The sequence below is a fragment of the Pogoniulus pusillus genome, chromosome 25 (genome assembly GCF_015220805.1).
Source record: "Pogoniulus pusillus isolate bPogPus1 chromosome 25, bPogPus1.pri, whole genome shotgun sequence".
Classification (NCBI taxonomy): domain Eukaryota; kingdom Metazoa; phylum Chordata; class Aves; order Piciformes; family Lybiidae; genus Pogoniulus; species Pogoniulus pusillus.
In genome coordinates this window covers 18,341,643-18,358,606 of record NC_087288.1, presented here as the reverse complement: position 1 = coordinate 18,358,606, position 16,964 = coordinate 18,341,643, and the positions used below count along the sequence as shown (strand labels likewise).

Genomic DNA, 16,964 nt, shown 5'->3' with positions numbered 1-16,964 from the left:
TTTCTGCTCTGTGGCAGAAGGCAGTGGAGAATTACAAAGAGGCATTTAAGCATTTACTCACAGATTATTATTACCTAATTTGTGAGTGTTAGCCCCACTTTGGAAATCACCCAGACTAGACTCAGCCAGCTCTGGAAATGGAATGAAGTTTTGTATTTACAGCTTGGCACAACAGACAAGCAGAGGTTTACAGTACATACAGTTATAGACAGACATAGACAAGGTAAAAGGTAATACAGAAACATAGCAGCCCTCCCAGAAACCTGAGTCCCCAGGAGGGGCTCCCAACCACCCCTTCACCTTCCCCCTACCCATCTCAACCTTAACCCAGTCCCAAGGAAGAATGGAGGTTTGGCCAGGGGGTTAGGAAGCAGAGAAACAGCAGAGATGTTAAAGAGAGATGCAGCTCAGAGCTCCCCAGCATTAGAAGTGCCTTTATCTATGTTTTGACTTGGGTTTTTATACATCTCAGCAAGCCTATGAGTGAGGTAGACATCAGCCTTGTTTTCCTTTCACAGCCTATAATTTAGTTCTTCTCACCAAAACACTTTAGCTAGCCTCAAACTAGCACAGGGGCTTAGCCACAGTCCAGACAGTGCCCAAATGCTTTCAGGGGACTCTGTCTTGTCGGACATTGAGACTTGAATCTTCCCAGGCTTCTGGGCAAAGAATGCAGACAATCTCTGACCTTGCCTCCTGGCTCTCCTAAGCAGGACTTTCAGGTGTAGAGGCAGGACATTGTGTGATGCACACCATGTCATGCTGGCCACACAGGCTGATTGCATGGAGGCATCCAAGGTCTGCTCCTGGTAACTGGCGGCAGTGGAGTTTAGCAGGCAAACAGTAAGGCAGTGTGCAACAGCAGCAGGCAACGGCAGAGTGTGGCTGAGCAGAGCAGAGGAGCAAAGCAGGTTGTTCACCTGTGTATCTCTTTTTCTCAATGTGGGCTGAGGTTAATTGCCCTTTGGACACAGAACAGCCAATCAGGATGGCAGTTAGCCAAACCTTAGAATCATAGAACCAGTCAGAGTTGGAAGGGACCACAAGGAGCAGCCAGTTCCAACCTCCTTGCCATGCCCAGGGACACCCTACCCTAGAGCAGGCTGCCCACAGCCTCAGCCAGCCTGGCCTTAAACACCTCCAGGGACAGGACCTCAACTACCTCCCTCAGTGAGAGCCCATTCCAGGCTCTCACCACTCTCATGCTCAACAACTTCCTCCTCACCTTCAGCCTGAACCTACCCATCTCCAGCTTTGCTCCATTCCCCCCAGTCCTGGCATTACCTGGTATCCTGAAAAGTCCTTCCCTAGCTTTTTTGTAGGCCCCCTTCAGATCTTGTAAGGCCACAGGAAGGTCATCTGGGAGCCTCCTCTTCTGCAGACTGAGCAGCCCCAACTCTTTCAGTCTGTGCTCGCAGCAGAGCTGCTGCAGCCCTCTTAGCATCCCAGTGGCCCTTCTCTGGGCACACTCCAGCATCTCCACATCCCTCTTGTAATGGAGGCTCCAGAACTGGATGCAGTACTCCAGGTGGGGTCTCAGGAGAGCAGAGTAGAGGGGGAGAATCACCTCCCTGGCCCTGCTGGCCACACTTCTGCTGCTGCAGCACAGGCTCTGCTTGGCTTTTTGGGCTGCAAGTGCACACTGCTGGCTCCTGTTGATCCACCTTACCATATTAGGCAAAGCCACAGGCTCACTTTTCCCTAATTTGGGAAAAGCACAGGTGTTGCACTAGGCAGGCACAAGCTAAGTGTGTGTATCTTACCACAAGACCCTGGGCAGGCCAGACTCAATGGCTACAGGTTCTTTTGTGTCCTCCTCCTGCACTTGTCTCTGGTGAAGCAGAAAAATATGCCTAGGCAAGGCAGGACATGTATAAGCCTATTTTGGGCCTACCAGGCATACAACAACAAATGCTAGTAGGCTATAGTCATGTTCTATGATTCTGTGTTGAGATGCTATAACACAGTTTACTAAGCAACTACATATCTTTGGTAGAAAAATTTTTGATGGATGCATTTTTCAGTAATATGATCTAGACTTAATGAGAATCTTAGTTCAAAGCACAGGCCTAACTGTCCATTGAGAAAATACAGCTCACAGTACAAGGCTCAAGATATTTTAATTGAGTTGTCTCAACTGCAATTGAAATAATCAATTTAAGTGCCATGTCTGCTGCAAATCTTTGGAATATTTTCATGTCTACAGCTATCATCTGTCGTTAATAGCTGACTGAAGCTGTTCCAATTGGAGTTTCCCTATGGTGCTGCAAGGATTATTTTCTATAAGATCACAGAGTCATAGAATCAACCAGGCTGGAAGAGACCTCCAAGATCATCCAGTCCAACCTAGCACCCAGCCCTAGCCAGTCAACCAGACCATGGCAATAAGTCTTTTCTTGAACACTTCCAGGGATGGTGCCTCCACCACCTCCCTGGGCAGCCCACTCCAATGCCAATCACTCTCTCTGACAACAACTTCCTCCTCACATCCAGCCTAGACCTGCCCTGCCACAGCTTGAGACTGTGTCCCCTTCTTCTGTTGCTGCTTGCCTGGGAGAAGAGACCAACCCCACCTGGCTACAGCCTCCCTTCAGGGAGTTGTAGACAGCAATGAGGCCCCCCCGAGCCTCCTCTTCTGCAGGCTGCACACCCCCAGCTCCCTCAGCCTCTCCTCATAGGCTTTGTGTTCCAGGCCCCTCCCCAGCCTTGCTGCCCTTCTCTGGACACCTTCCAGCACCTCAACATCTCTCTTGAATTGAGGAGCCCAGAACTGGACACAGCACTCAAGGTGTGGCCTGAGCAGTGCTGAGTACAGGGGCAGAATAACCTCCCTTGTCCTGCTGGCCACACTGTTGCTGATGCAGGCCAGGATGCCATTGGCTCTCTTGGCTACCTGGGCACACTGCTGGCTCGCCTTCGTCTACTATCCACCAGTACCCTCAGGGCCCTTTCTTCCTGGCTGCTCTCAGCCACTCTGTCTCCAGCCTGTAGTGCTGCTTGGGGTTGTTGTGGCCAGAGTGCAGAACCCTGCACTTGGCCTTGTTCAGTCTCATCCCCTTGGCCTCTGCCCACCCATCCAGCCTGGCCAGGTCCCTCTGCAGGGCTCTGCTACCTTCCAACAGCTCTGCATCTGCTCCTTGCTTGGTGTCATCTGCAAACTTTGTGATCCCATTGACTTCTGGCATGCAGAGACAAATTGAGAGCTACTTACCCTTGATCATAGCCCCTCAGAACCAGATGCAGCTGTGTCGTGGTTTTTTGAAGAGAGCTGACAGAAATTAAACTCTCAAATGAAATTGGAGAGAAAATACAGAGCTAGACATTATAAAGCAAATGCCCCATACATAGCTAACCCCACTGAATTTTTCCCCATCCCAAGAAAACCTAAATCTACACTCCCCAGTGCTCCAATCCTCCCCCCACCCAATGCCTCTACCATCCAAAGAGGCCTACTGCTTAAATGTTATTCCCAATAAAGTGGCCCCCACCACACACACAGGGTAGGAGGAAAGGAGAACAAACTGACCTTGTTGTGAGCTTATAACAAGATAGCAGAATTATGGGATTGAATAAGAATCTCCTAGTCCCCAGGAGGTTTTTAACCTTATGGTCTCAACCTGGGACAAGCTGTTGCTTGCTCACACCATTTCCCAAGAGTTTCCAGTCTTGTGGGTGCTGTGGGTTTACAGTTTGCCTCCTTAGAGACAGGTGATAGTAAACCCAATAAAATAACAGATTGTCTCCCTCAGCAACAAAAGTAAAAGGGGGAGTCCTTATAGAGAACTTCTTGTACCTGAACAGGGCCTGCAAGAAAGCTGGGGAGGGGTTTTTTACAGGGGCTTGTTGTGCTAGGATGAAGGGGATGGATTGAAGATTGAAGAGGGGAGACTTAAACTATATACTAGGAAGAATTTTTTTTCCAGTGAGAGCAGTGAGACACTGCAGCAAGTTGCCCAGGAAAGTTGTGGAACACCTTCCTGGAGACGTTCAAGGCCAGGTTGGACAGGGCTTTGAACAGCTTGACGTAGCGGCCAGTGTCCCTGTCCATGGCAGGAGGGTTGGAATAAGATGATCTTTAAGGTCCTTTCCAACCCAAACCATCCTATGATTCCATGCAAACAACATTCTTTACACAAATATCTTATATTAGCAATAATAAGTCAGGAAGAATCTCTTTTTACACACTTTGTTGCCTGTTTCCTGAGCCTCATTGATCCTTCTCTGGTTTCGTTTTCACGCCACAGCTGCAGATCCTGTTACTGAAATACACTCTCTTCTATTCTTGCCCATGTCTCCTTATTTCCATGTACCTTTCCTTTCTCCTACCACCTTACACACTTGAAAGCAGCATTGCTTCCAGGAGCCTCTCTGTTCTGTTGCTGGGACTATTCCCCCCTAAATGCCAGCACCCTGCATAGAGTGGAGAAGAGTGGCTTTACCTAGGATGCAGTTACTCCTTTGTTCTCACCAGGTGAGATCTATTTCAGCTGCACATAGTCTTTAATGATTAACCTTGCTATTAGATGAGCATATCTGTTGCTGCTCAGCCCAAGAAGGATGTGGTGCTGCAAAGTAAAAGACAGTCATAAAACAGAGAGATACAGAGAGGTCATAGTGTCAAAGAGAAATTCATGAGTTGTGTAGGTAGGTTCTCTGAACAGTCACTTCTCTACAACTACCTGAAGGGACGTTGTAGCGAGGTGGGGTTGGTCTCTTCTCCCAGGCAACCAGCAATAGAACAAGGGGACACAGTCTCAAATTGTGCTGGGGAAAGTATAGGCTGGATGTTAGGAGAGATTGGCCAGGGAGAGATTGGCATTGGAATGGGCTGCCCAAGGAGGTGGTGAAGGCACCGTCCCTGGAGATGTTCAAGCAAAGCCTGGCTGAGGCACTTAGTGCCATGGTCTGGTTGACTGGCTAGGGCTGGGTGCTAGGTTGGACTGGATGATCTTGGAGGTCTCTTCCAAACTGGTTGATTCTATGATTCTAGTACAGATCCTCTGCTTCATCATGGGGTTGTAGTGAGATCCAGTAAAAGGTTCACCTGTGTAGCTGTAGAGAAGGGCAATGAAGCTGGTGAAAGGCCTGGAACACAAACCCTATGAGGAGAGGGTGAGGGAGCTGGGGGTGTGCAGCCTGCACAAGAGGAGGCTCAGGGCAGACCTCATTGCTGTCTACAACTACCTGAAGGGACATTGTAGCCAGGTGGGGTTGGGCACTTCTCCCAGGCAAGCAGTAACAGAACAAGGGGACACAGTCTCAAGCTGTGCCAGGGTAGGTCTAGGCTGGTGTTAGGAAGAAGTTGTTGTCAGAGAGAGTGATTGGCATTGGAATGGGCTGCCCAGGGAGGTGGTGGAGTCACTGTTCCTGGAGGTTTTGAAGCCAAACCTGGCTGAGGCACTTAGTGCCATGGTCTGGTTGACTGGCTAGGGCTGGGTGCTAGGTTGGACTGGATGATCTTGGAGGTCTCTTCCAACCTGGCTGATTCTATGATTCTAAGTCGACTCCACTTCCTGTATTTTGGATCTCTCTGTTGAGAATATAGGGTACAATTGAATGAATGACTGAAAAAGGCCCTGCCATTCTGTTTCTCAGTATCACAGTGGCCCTTCTTTTATTCTCTGTGCCTCACCATATCTTTATGTTTGCTGTAGAGTGCTGCAGTATCCTCATGACACTGAAATTTCATTTGGTGACTTGCTGTTTGTTAGAAAGCAGGGTGAATGCCTGATTCTTTCAAACATCACTGGTAGTAAGACTCAAATAGAACAACAGAGCTGGAAACTTCCTGTCTTTGTTTTCAGTTAAATTTATTTCAGGTTAAATTTGTCTTTTGGATAGAAGCATCTTGTTGATGTGACTGATTTATACCTTTGCTTTCAACGTTTTTCTTACGCTGGATGTTTTTTGGAACCCCGTGACAAAAGCTTACAAAGTGTAGTTATTAACAAAGGACCACTTCTGTTTCAACAGACCACTATTTGAGGGAGATAATGACTTCTGTGTGTGCCTGAAAGAATCTTTTCCAAACCTGAAAACCAGAAAATTGACAAGAGTAGAGTGGGGGAAAATCAGACGACTAATGGGAAAACCACGGAGGTAATTATTTTTGGTCTTTTCTTTCCTGCCTCTTTTCTCTCTCCTCCTTTCTTGCCTCTTTCTTTATTTTTTTCCCTCCTCCCATTCTTTCTATCCCTGTTTTTTTAACTCCTCCTTCATTCTGTTTGTATTCTTTACATGTGTGTCCAGTCCATGTAGTTTTCATGGGTCTATATTTGAAGTGGTCTCTTTCCTCTCTAGATAACTGAGTGTCCAAGGCAGTATGTATTGAAATCATCATTGTACACCTAATACACAGATACATCTACACCTCTGTTACTCTATCAGTTGCAGTGCTTTGTGGCATGGAACACATGGCCAGTTTTTAACTAAATTTTTGTGCAGCTTTTCTATTTTTTTGTTGTTGTTTTAGGGTTTTTTTCTTTGCTTGTTTGTCTCTTTTTCTGTGCTGGTTGGTTGGTTGGCTTTTGGTTTACTTTCTGATTGTAACTAGCTGTTCATGGGAAATTAAGTGCACATTTTAATCTCATTTATTGTTTTTGAAACTGTTTTCTAGATCCTTGTTTTCCTGGCTTGGCTTTTCACAGAATCTGTACAATTTAGCCTAGAGAAGAGAAGGCTCAGGGGGAGTATCTCACCTCTGTGTATTCATATCTAAAGGGAAGGCATAGAGAAGATGGAGTCAGACTTTATTCAGTGTTATCTAGTGATGAGACAAGGAGCAGTGGGTGCAAGCTAAAACACAGGAGCTTCAGCCTTAGCATATGGAAACACTTCTTACTGTGAGGGTGATTGAGCACTGATACAAGTTGCCCAGAGAGGTGAAAGAATCTTTGTCCTTAGAGATATTTAAAGGCCATCTGAACGTGGTCCTGAGCAGCAGTAAGTGTCTCTGGTGGTAGGGTTGGAACAGATGACCTTCAGAGGTTCCTTCCAAACTCAACTAACTTGTCATTGTGTGAGATCAGGAGATAAATGTATTAATCAGTGTTGCAGAAATGAGAGGCTGCTTTAGTAATGAAAATGCAAGCACCAAGGCACTGAATCTATTTCATAGATCATTGTACTGACTCAGATAATATTTTCTGATGAAGGCTATTTCCTGTTCTGTTACCTATAAACAACTTTACATAACTGAAAACTGCCAGTCAAGGCAGCAGAGCCAAAACCCAGTTCCTTTTGGGAAAGTGTTCATCTAATTTGAAATTAACTGAGATAGTTTTGTGTTCCTCTAGCACCATGCTTCCCACTTGGAGAGAAATAGTGCATTTGGAGGTGAAGTCATGGCTTCCTCATTTGACTTTTGCCAAAAGTAGGAACCTCTGACAAGGATCAGCTTATCTCTTTCAGCAGTCTGTAAACTATTGTTAAGTTTGTTTCTTTCTTTTTGTGGGTGAGGGGTGTCAGGGGCTGCCAGGGAGCGTTGCTGGTTTTGATTTGTATTTTCTTGTTAAGCTATTGTGTGGTTATTTTTCTATTTGGGGAGGGGTAATAAACTGCACCAGTACAGGCTGGGAGGTGATCTGCTGGAAAGCAGCCCTGTGGAGAGGGACCTGGGGGTCCTAGTGGATAACATCCATGGCACAGCAATGTGCCCTTGTGGCCAAGAAGGCCAATGGGATCCTGGGGTGTATTAGGAGAATGTGTCCAGCAGATCAAGGGAGGTTCTCCTCCCCCTCTGCTCTGCTCTGCTGAGACCTCATCTTGAATACTGAGTTCAGTTTTGGGCTCCCCACTTGAAGAGGGACAGGGATCTGCTGGAGAGGGTCCAGCAGAGGGCTACGAGGATGATGAGGGGACAGGAGGGCATGGCTGATGAGGAGAGGTTGAGGGACCTGGAGCTGCTTAGTCTGGAGAAGAGAAGATTGAGAGGGGATTTGATAAATGTTTCTAAGTATCTGAAGGCTGCCAGGAGTGGGGGGACAGGCTCTGCTCACTGCTCCCTGGGATAGCAGAAGGAGCAATGGGTGTAAGCTGCAGCACAGGAGGTTCTGCCTCAACACAAGGGGGAACTTCTTCACTGTAAGGGTCTCAGAGCACTGAAACAGGCTCCCCAGAGAGGCTGTGGAGTCTCCTTCTTTGGAGCCTTTCCAGGCCTGTCTGGATGTGTTCCTGTGTGCTCTGTGTTAGATAGGATTGTCCTGCTCTGGCAGGGGGTTGGACTCGATCTCCTTGGGTCCCTTCCAGCCCCTAACATCCTGCGAGCCTGTGTTAAAGGAGACACTCATGCCTCAGAAACCACGGGTCTCAATGAGCAGAAAGTTGTTTATCTGAGTTCTGAGGTCCAAGTATTTGACTGGACACAGAGTCTCATTCTTTTGATTTACAAAAACTTGATTTTTATGAACACAAAATAAGCACCCCAACTAAAGACTACAAATAAATGTTGGGGTTTTCTCAAGCTGTCCAGAGTGGTGTTTTGGTTCTAAAGAATTTTCACTTGTTCTAAATCATGTGAATTTTTTTTCAAGTTGAAAATTACTTAGCCCTAGAGCATTTTTCTTTTGTTTAAACATTATTTTGTTAGAAGTTTCTTCCTTCTGCCTTCATTGTATGCAGGTAAACTAAACACCATGATAATGTTGCTGTCTTCCCATGAGGGAAGAGCTAAAATTAAGACATGTTGCATCCACAGTGTTGATGGCAGAGGATAATTGTGTTTCTGTCTGATAACTCTGCCCATGGTTGGTTGTGGTTTTTTACTTCATTTAGTTTTATATGTATATAGTAATAATTTCTTACATCTGCTACTCCTTTAAATATCCATCACACAGTCAGCAGTGTTGCTGATTGGCACAACTGTATTCTTCAAGGGAGCCTGCAAGCCTTCTAAGATTCCAGTAGACTGTGAGGAAAGATATGCTGCAGGAAAAGGAAGAGGTAATGGTTAGTCTTGTGTACTCTGTATGAACTGAATTGGGGCTGCCATATAGCAATGGATATGAATTAAGCTCAGATATGCTTGTCCTGACACTATATGGTGGTGATGACTTCTCTGTTAGGTCAGATTCTCATGACTGAGCTAGAAACTAAGAACACAAAGCCTATGAGGAGAGGCTGAGGGAGCTGGGGGTGTGCAGCCTGCAGAAGAGGAGGCTCAGGGGGACCTCATTGCTGTCTACAACTACCTGAAGGGAGGTTGTAGCCAGGTGGGGTTGGGCTCTTCTCCCAGGCAAGCAGTAACAGAACAAGAGAACACAGTCTCATGTTGTGCTGGGGGAGGTCTGGGCTGGATGTTAGGAGGAAGTTGTTGGCAGAGAGAGTGATTGGCATTGGAATGGGCTGCCCAGGGAGGTGGTGGAGGCACCGTCCCTGGAGGTGTTGAAGCAAAGCCTGGCTGAGGCACTTATTGCCATGGTCTGGTTGCCTGGCTAGGGCTGGGTGCTAGGTTGGCCTGGATGATCTTGGAGGTCTCTTCCAACCTGCTTGATTCTATGATTCTATAAGAATGTACAACATCTTTGAAAGTCTTTACAGATAACTAATGAGGTAGGAATGTGATCTGCACCATAGTTCAAAGATGAGGTAACCTTTATTAAATCCACTTAGAGGATATGGGGTTGGCAATTGGAACATATTTCCAGCTTAAATGCAACTGCTTTTCTGCATCCATGGCCTACAGCATTCAGAACAGACTTTTTAAGAACATCCAGATAGCAGTAGAAAAGTAGTTACTGTTATAGGGACCTTCCAGGGCCAGTGATAAATATATAGGGATTTGAATTTGTATCTCTAAGAGCACAGGTCAAAGAACATCAGGTGATATCCTGGACAGGCTGCAGAGGTGGGCACAAGCCAACCTCAGGAGGTTCAACAAGACCAAGTGCAGTGTCTTGCATCTGGGTCAGGGCAGTGCCAAGCACAAATGCAGGCTGGGCAGTGAGTGGCTGGAGAGCAGCCCTGAGGAGAGGGGCTTGGGGGTGCTGCTGGATAAGAAGCTCAACAGGAGCCAGCAGTGTGCACTTGCAGCCCAGAAAGCCAAGCAGAGCCTGGGCTGCAGCAGGAGAAGTGTGGCCAGCAGGGCCAGGGAGGTGATTCTCCCCCTCTACTGCACTCTGGTGAGACCTCACCTGGAGTACTGCATCCAGCTCTGGAGCCCCCATTACAAGGAGGGTGTGGAGACACTGGAGTGTGGCCAGAGAAGGGCCTCTGGGATGCTCAGGGCTGCAGCAGCTCTGCTGTGAGGACAGAATTAAAGAGTTGGAGCTGTTGAGTCTGGAGCAGAGGAGGCTCCCAGGTGACCTTCTTGTGGCCTTTCAGTATCTTAAGGAGGAGTTCAAACGATCTGGGGAAGGACTTTTTAGGCTCTCAGGAAGTGCCAGGACTGGGGGGAATGGAGCAAAGCTGGAGGTGGGGAGAGTCAGACTGGAGGTGAGGAGGAAGTTGTTGAGCATGAGAGTGGTGAGAGGCTGGAATGGGTTGCCCAGAGAGGCGGTTGAGGCCCTGTCCCTGGAGGTGTTTGAGGCCACCTGAGTGACAGATAAGTAACTGAGGAAGATCCTGAAGAAATTCAAAACAGAAAATAGTATGTAATGTGGAAAAGGGGACCAGTAAAAGACTTATCAGTGCCTCCTGAAAATAAGATCATAAAAATCAGGATTTTTTTATTTTAACTGATCAGGAATCAATATATAACTATATAAATTCCACTGAAAAGACTTAAATTGCCTGCAATAAAGCAATTAACAAAGGTAGTCATGTATTTGATAAGTACCTGCTTCTGCAATTAAGCAGACCTGCAATAGCATAGGTACTCCTATTTTCATTGGCAGAAGGATCAGAGAATCATAGAATCAACCAGGTTGATTGGAAGAGACCTCCAAGATCATCCAGGCCAACCTAGCACCCAGCCCTAGCCAGTCAACCAGACCATGGCACTAAGTGCCCCAGCCAGGCTTTGCTTCAACACCTCCAGGGATGGTGACTCCACCACCTCCCTGGGCAGCCCATTCCAATGCCAATCACTCTCTCTGCCAACAACTTCCTCCTAACATCCAGCCTAGACCTTCCCCAGCACAACTTGAGACTGTGTCCCCTTGTTTTGTTGCTGGTTGCCTGTAGCCCACCTGGCTACAACCTCCCTTCATGTAGTTGTAGACAGCAATGAGCTCTGCCCTGAGCCTTCTCTTCTCCAGGCTGCACACCCCCAGCTCCCTCAGCCTCTCCTCACAGGCTTTGTGTTCCAGGCCCCTCACCAGCTTTGTTGCCCTTCTCTGGACACCTTCCAGCACCTCAACATCTCTCTTGAATTGAGGAGCCCAGAACTGGACACAGCACTCAAGGTGTGGCCTGAGCAGTGCTGAGTGCAGAGGCAGAAGAACCTCCCTTGTCCTGCTGGCCACACTGTTCCTGATCCAGGCCAGGATGCCATTGGCTCTCTTGGCTACCTGGGCACACTGCTGCCTCATCTTCAGCTACTCTCTACCAGTACCCCCAGGTCCCTTTCCTCCTGGCTGCTCTCAGCCATTCTATCCCCAGCCTGTAGTGCTGCTTGGGGTTGTTGTGGCCGAAGTGTAGAAGCCTGCACTTGGCCTTGTTGCATCTCATCCCATTGGCCTCTGCCCACCCATGCAGCCTGTCCAGGTCCCTCTGCAGGGCTCTCCTACCTTCCAGTAGATCAACTCCTGCTCCTAGCAGGTGAAGAGCAATAACTGTTTCATATTTTACTAATATGTATATATTAAAGTGATAGGAGTGAGTACTTAATGTCCTCATGATTTGAGTACCTTGCTCATGCATCATTCCTGTTCAGTAAGTTAAAAGTGAAAAGAGTAGAACTAAATAAGGGCTTTGGGAGTAAGTCTTCCATTTGTTTAGATTATATTTTAAGGCTTCCCCCAAAATTTGGGAGGGGAGTGCTAGAGATGATCTCATTTTACACAACAGCCCAAATCCAGACAAATTTGTGCATTTGCAACAATCAACCTCAGAGCAATTAATTTGCATAACAGATTTTGTGACCGAGTTGTGTCTTGCACAGATGGAAGGAGGTGAGACTGAGAAGTGCCCTTTCATATTCTGAGCCTGGTGCCCTTTTATACTGACTGTAATTGATCTAATGAGCACACATGGAAGGGATCTGCTATGTCAAAGGTGTCTTCCAACCTTGAAGGTTCTGTGTATTGGTAGGTGATAGTAGCCAGGGGCTTCACAGTCACTCCATATCTGCATCAAACTGGTGTTTAGAGTAGGCTGGCTGTGGGACCTGCTTTATCTTTGTTGTGACACCAGGTGGATCCCTAGAAGCAGAAAAAGTCCTGTGCAGTGATACTCTTCTGGCACACTAATGCAAAAGCTAGCATTCATGAGTATTATCTTTAACTACACCATTATTTTAGGGTGGGAATTCTACTCCCCAAGCTTCTTCACTGAATGTCAAGTTGAAAGGGACCCCAAGGCTCATCCAGTCCAACTTTTCTAGGTAATAGTGTAGTTCAAATGGGCTGGTCCAGTACCCTGTCAAGCTGAGTCTTAAAACTGACCCATGCAAGGGGATCCACCACTTCCCTTTGGGAGATGATTCCAATGTCTAACTGTTCTCATGGGGGAAAATATTCTTCTGGATTCAGATGGGAATCTCCCCAGTGGTATCTTGTACCTGTTACTCCTTGTCTTTTCCATGAGACTCCTTGTAAAAAGGGAGTCTCCATCCTCCTGGCAGCCACCCTTTATGTACTGGTACATGGTAATAAGGTCTGCCCTAAGCCTTCTCTTCTCCAACCTTGAACAAACCCAATTCTCACAGCCTTTCCTCACACAGCAGGGCTTCCAGTCCTCTAATAATTCTCATGGCTCTTACCCGGACACTTCCCAGTCTGTTCCACACTTTTTTGTATAGCAGGGACCAAAACTGCATGTGGTGTTTCAGGTGTGGTCTGACAAGTGCTGAACAGAGTGGCACTCTGCTGGTAATGCCCTTGTTTCAACCCAGCATCCTGTTGCCTTTCTTTGCTGCTGCACCACACTGTTCACTCCTGCCATTTGTTATTCACTAAGACCACTAGGTCCTTCTCCACAGGGCTGCTCTGCATCCAGGTGGATCCTAGTCTGAGCTGCATTCCTGGGCTATGTATTCCCAGTTGAAAGACTCTGCATTTGTCCTTATTGAACTTTGTATAGTTCTTCCAAATCCATTCCTTCAGCCTGTCCTGGTATTCCTGGAGGGTGGATCTCCCTTCTGGAGTGTCAACCTCCCCACTCAGTCTGCTGTTTTCATTTTACTCTCACTGATTTGTGCACCGTGCCTATTTAATTGCTGTGTCTTCACATAGAGATGTTTTGAGTGCTGAATTTAAGTCTGGTTTTACCCAATTGTGTTGCAGGTGTTCCTCTGCATTCTTTGAGGAAGAGAGATCAGCATTAAAACAGAAACGGCAGAAGATAAGACTCCTGCAGCAGCGGAAAGTTGCAGATATTTCACAGTTCAAAGATCTTCCAGAAGAAATTCCATTGCCACTTGTAATAGGAACAAAAGTTACAGGTAAGTTCTTAACACCAGACAGAAAAACAGGCAAATGGCTTGCAGAGATTTTAGCAAACCATAATATCCTTTGTGCATGCACTTCATTACTGTTTTTCATGGATTGGATTTATTTCATCTCAAGAGAGATGTTGAGGTGCTGGAAGGTGTCCAGAGAAGGGTGATAAAGCTGGTGAGGGGCCTGGAACACAAAGCCTGTGAGGAGAGGCTGAGGGAGCTGGGGGTGTGCAGCCTGCAGAAGAGGAGGCTCAGGGCAGACCTCATTGCTGTCTACAGCTACCTGAAGGGAAGCTGTAGCCAGGTGGGGTTGATCTCTTCTGCCAGGCAACCAGCAATAGAACAAGGGGACACAGTCTCATGTTGTGCAATCAGGGGAGGTCTAGGCTGGATGTTAGGAGGAAGTTGTTGGCAGAGAGAGTGATTGGCATTGGAATGGGCTGCCCAGGGAGGTGGTGGAGTCACCATCCCTGGAGGTGTTGAAGCAAAGCCTGGCTGAGGCACTTAGTGCCATGGTCTGGTTGATTGGCTAGGGCTGGGTGCTAGGTTGGCCTGGCTGATCTTGGAGGTCTCTTCCAACCTGGTTGATTGTATGATTCTACTCTTTGCTTATTGAGAAGGTGCTTGGGTGTAGTACCTGCTGGTTTTAAAACAGCAAGATGGAACCTTAATATCCTTTGTTGTTTCTGCCGTTCAAATTGTAGTTTTAGGTATGTTTTTTAAATGCCTGGCAGACCTAACAAATCCTGGAGAGAGATGCTTAAATTTTAAGCAAAGAGCTGAGTGCTGTCTGAAAGCTTAAAATCTAACCTAATATAAAAGTTGAGCTTCATTTTTCCATAAGTATAAAAATAGTTGTTTTGATGCAAATATATACATAGAGTCATAGAATCAATCAGGGTTGGAAGGGACTACAAGGATCATCTAGTTCCAAACCCCCTGCTATGCCCAGGGACACCCTACCCTAGAGCAGACTGCCCACAGCCCCAGCCAGCCTGGCCTTAAACATCTCCAGCCATGGGGCCTCAACCACCTCCCTGGGCAACCCAGTCCAGCCTCTCAACAACTTCCTCCTCACCTTCAGCCTGAATCTCCCCACCTCCAGCTTTGCTCCATTCCCCCCAGTCCTGGCACTCCCTGAGAGCCTGAAAAGTCCTTCCCCAGCTTTTTTGTAGGTCCCTTTCAGACACTGGAAGGCCACAAGAAGGTCACCTGTGAGCCTCCTCTTCTCCAGACTGCACAGCCCCAACTCTTTCAGTCTGTGCTCACAGCAGAGCTGCTGCAGCCCTCTGAGCATCCCAGTGGCCCTGCTCTGGACACACTCCAGCATCTCCACATTCTTCTTGTAATGGGGGCTCCAGAACTGGATGCAGTACTCCAGATGGGTTCTCAGCAGAGGGGGAGAATCACATCCCTGGCCCTGCTGCTCACACTGCTCTTGATACAGCCCAGGACACAGTTGGCTATGTCACTTCTTGAGCATCTCCAGGGACAGAGCCTCCACCACCTCCCTCGATTATCTTCTTAATTTGCAGTGATAGAGGTGACAAAACACTGGGTAACATTTTTATTGCATACAGCTCTCTCTCAGGGTTTACTTTCTGTTTGATGTTTATTTGATGCATGGGTACACACACACTTAGAAAGGCTTCCTTGCAAAAGCTGCATTAAGTCTGCATTCCTCTGCGGTATCAGAACCTGATCGCGTTTGGTTTGTTGTCTGTTGTGTTTTGAAGCACGTCTGAGAGGTGTCCACGATGGATTATTCACCGGCCAGATAGATGCTGTGGACACTCTCAATGCTACATACAGAGTGACTTTTGACAGGGCAGGGCTTGGCACGCACACGGTCCCCGATTACGAAGTTCTTGTAAGTATTCATGGCACAGTCCCAGCTGCAGGAAAAAGTGAAAGGTACAAATACTCAGTTGTGTGCTCTGAGCAAAACAGAAGTGTGATGGTTTGGGTGTTCCCTGCCTCCCCCCCACTTTAGAAATACCCAACTAGACTCAGCTGTCTCTGGGAATATAAATTAAGCTACTTATTTACAGCTAGCACGATGTACAAGCAGATATTTACAATATATATACAATTATATACAGAAATATACAGGGTAAAAGTAATAGAGAAACACAACTCCCCTCCCAGAAACCTGAGTCCCCAGGAGGGGCTCTCAACCACCCCTGCACCTTCCCCCTGCCCCTCTCAACCTTACCGCAGTCCTAAGGAAGAATAGAGGTTCAGCCAAGAGGGTAAGAAGCAAAGGTGAGTGGAAGGTGAGGTTAGGGAGCTGCAGCTTAGTCAGAACTCAGCCAGAAAGTGCCACAAAAATGGCGAGAGTGTTATCTAATGTTTTTCTTTCTTGTTCCCATACATCTCAGCGAGACTGTGAGGAGAGTAGACATCACCACTGTTTTCCTTTCACAGCCTATGATCTACTTTTTCTCACCAAAACATTCTACCCTGCTTCAAACTAGCACAAGAAGGTTCAAAATATTACATGCTTGTAAAGCAGAAACGAGCACAACAGATCCAGGAGAGTGTGCTTCTGCTGTTTGTGGTTTTCTAGAGCAGGCTATACTTGTATGGTCCCAGAGTCATAGAATTATTAGGGTCAAAAAGATCTCTAAGATTATGAAGTCCAACATTCAAGATAACACCACCATGGTCATTAAGCCATGTCCTGAAGTGCTATGTCCACACCTGTCTTGAGCATCTCCAGGAACGGTGAATCCACTGTTTCAATGCCTGACCACTCTTGCAGGAATCATAGAATCAACCAGGTTGGAAGAGACCTCCAAGCTCATCCAGCCCAACCTAGCACCCAGCCCTAGCCAGTCAACCAGACCATGTCACTAAGTGCCTCAGCCAGGCTTTGCTTCAACACCTCCAGGGACAGCAACTCCACCACCTCCCTGGGCAGCCCATTCCAATGCCAATCACTCTCTCTGCCAACAACTTCCTCCTAACATCCAGCCTAGACCTCCCCTGGCACAACTTGAGACTGTGTCCCCTTGTTCAGTTGCTGGTTGCCTGGGAGAAGAGACCAACCTCACCTGGCTACAGCCTCCCTTCAGGGAGTTGGAGACAGCAATGAGGTCTGCCCTGAGCATCCTCTTCTGGAGGCTGCACACCCCCAGCTCCCTCAGCCTCTCCTCATAGGCTTTGTGTTCCAGGCCCCTCCCTAGCTTTGTTGTCCTTCTCTGGACACCTTCCAGCATCTCAACATCTCTCTTGAATTGAGGGGCCCAGAATTGGACACAGAACTCAAGGTGTGGCCTGAGCAGTGCTGAGTACAGGGGCAGAATAACCTCCTTCATTCTACTGGCCACACTGTTGCTGATGCAGGCCAGGATGCCATTGGCTCTCTTGGCTACCTGGGCACACTGCTGCCTCATCTTCAGTTACTCTCTACCAGCACCCCAAA

The 16,964-nt window shown here is 47.4% G+C and overlaps 1 protein-coding gene across 4 annotated transcripts in view; it reads left to right on the top strand.

Annotated features, from left to right (window-relative positions):
• The window catches only part of LIN9 (lin-9 DREAM MuvB core complex component), a 76,420-nt gene that overhangs the window by 32,004 nt on the left and 27,452 nt on the right, over positions 1-16,964 (top strand). For all 4 annotated transcript variants that reach the window (XM_064164608.1, XM_064164611.1, XM_064164610.1 and 1 more), the window contains exons 6-8: positions 5,974-6,099; positions 13,383-13,540; positions 15,274-15,407. In XM_064164608.1, coding sequence (XP_064020678.1) covers positions 5,974-6,099; positions 13,383-13,540; positions 15,274-15,407 — 418 coding nt within the window. The remainder of the gene's footprint in view (positions 1-5,973; positions 6,100-13,382; positions 13,541-15,273; positions 15,408-16,964) is intronic.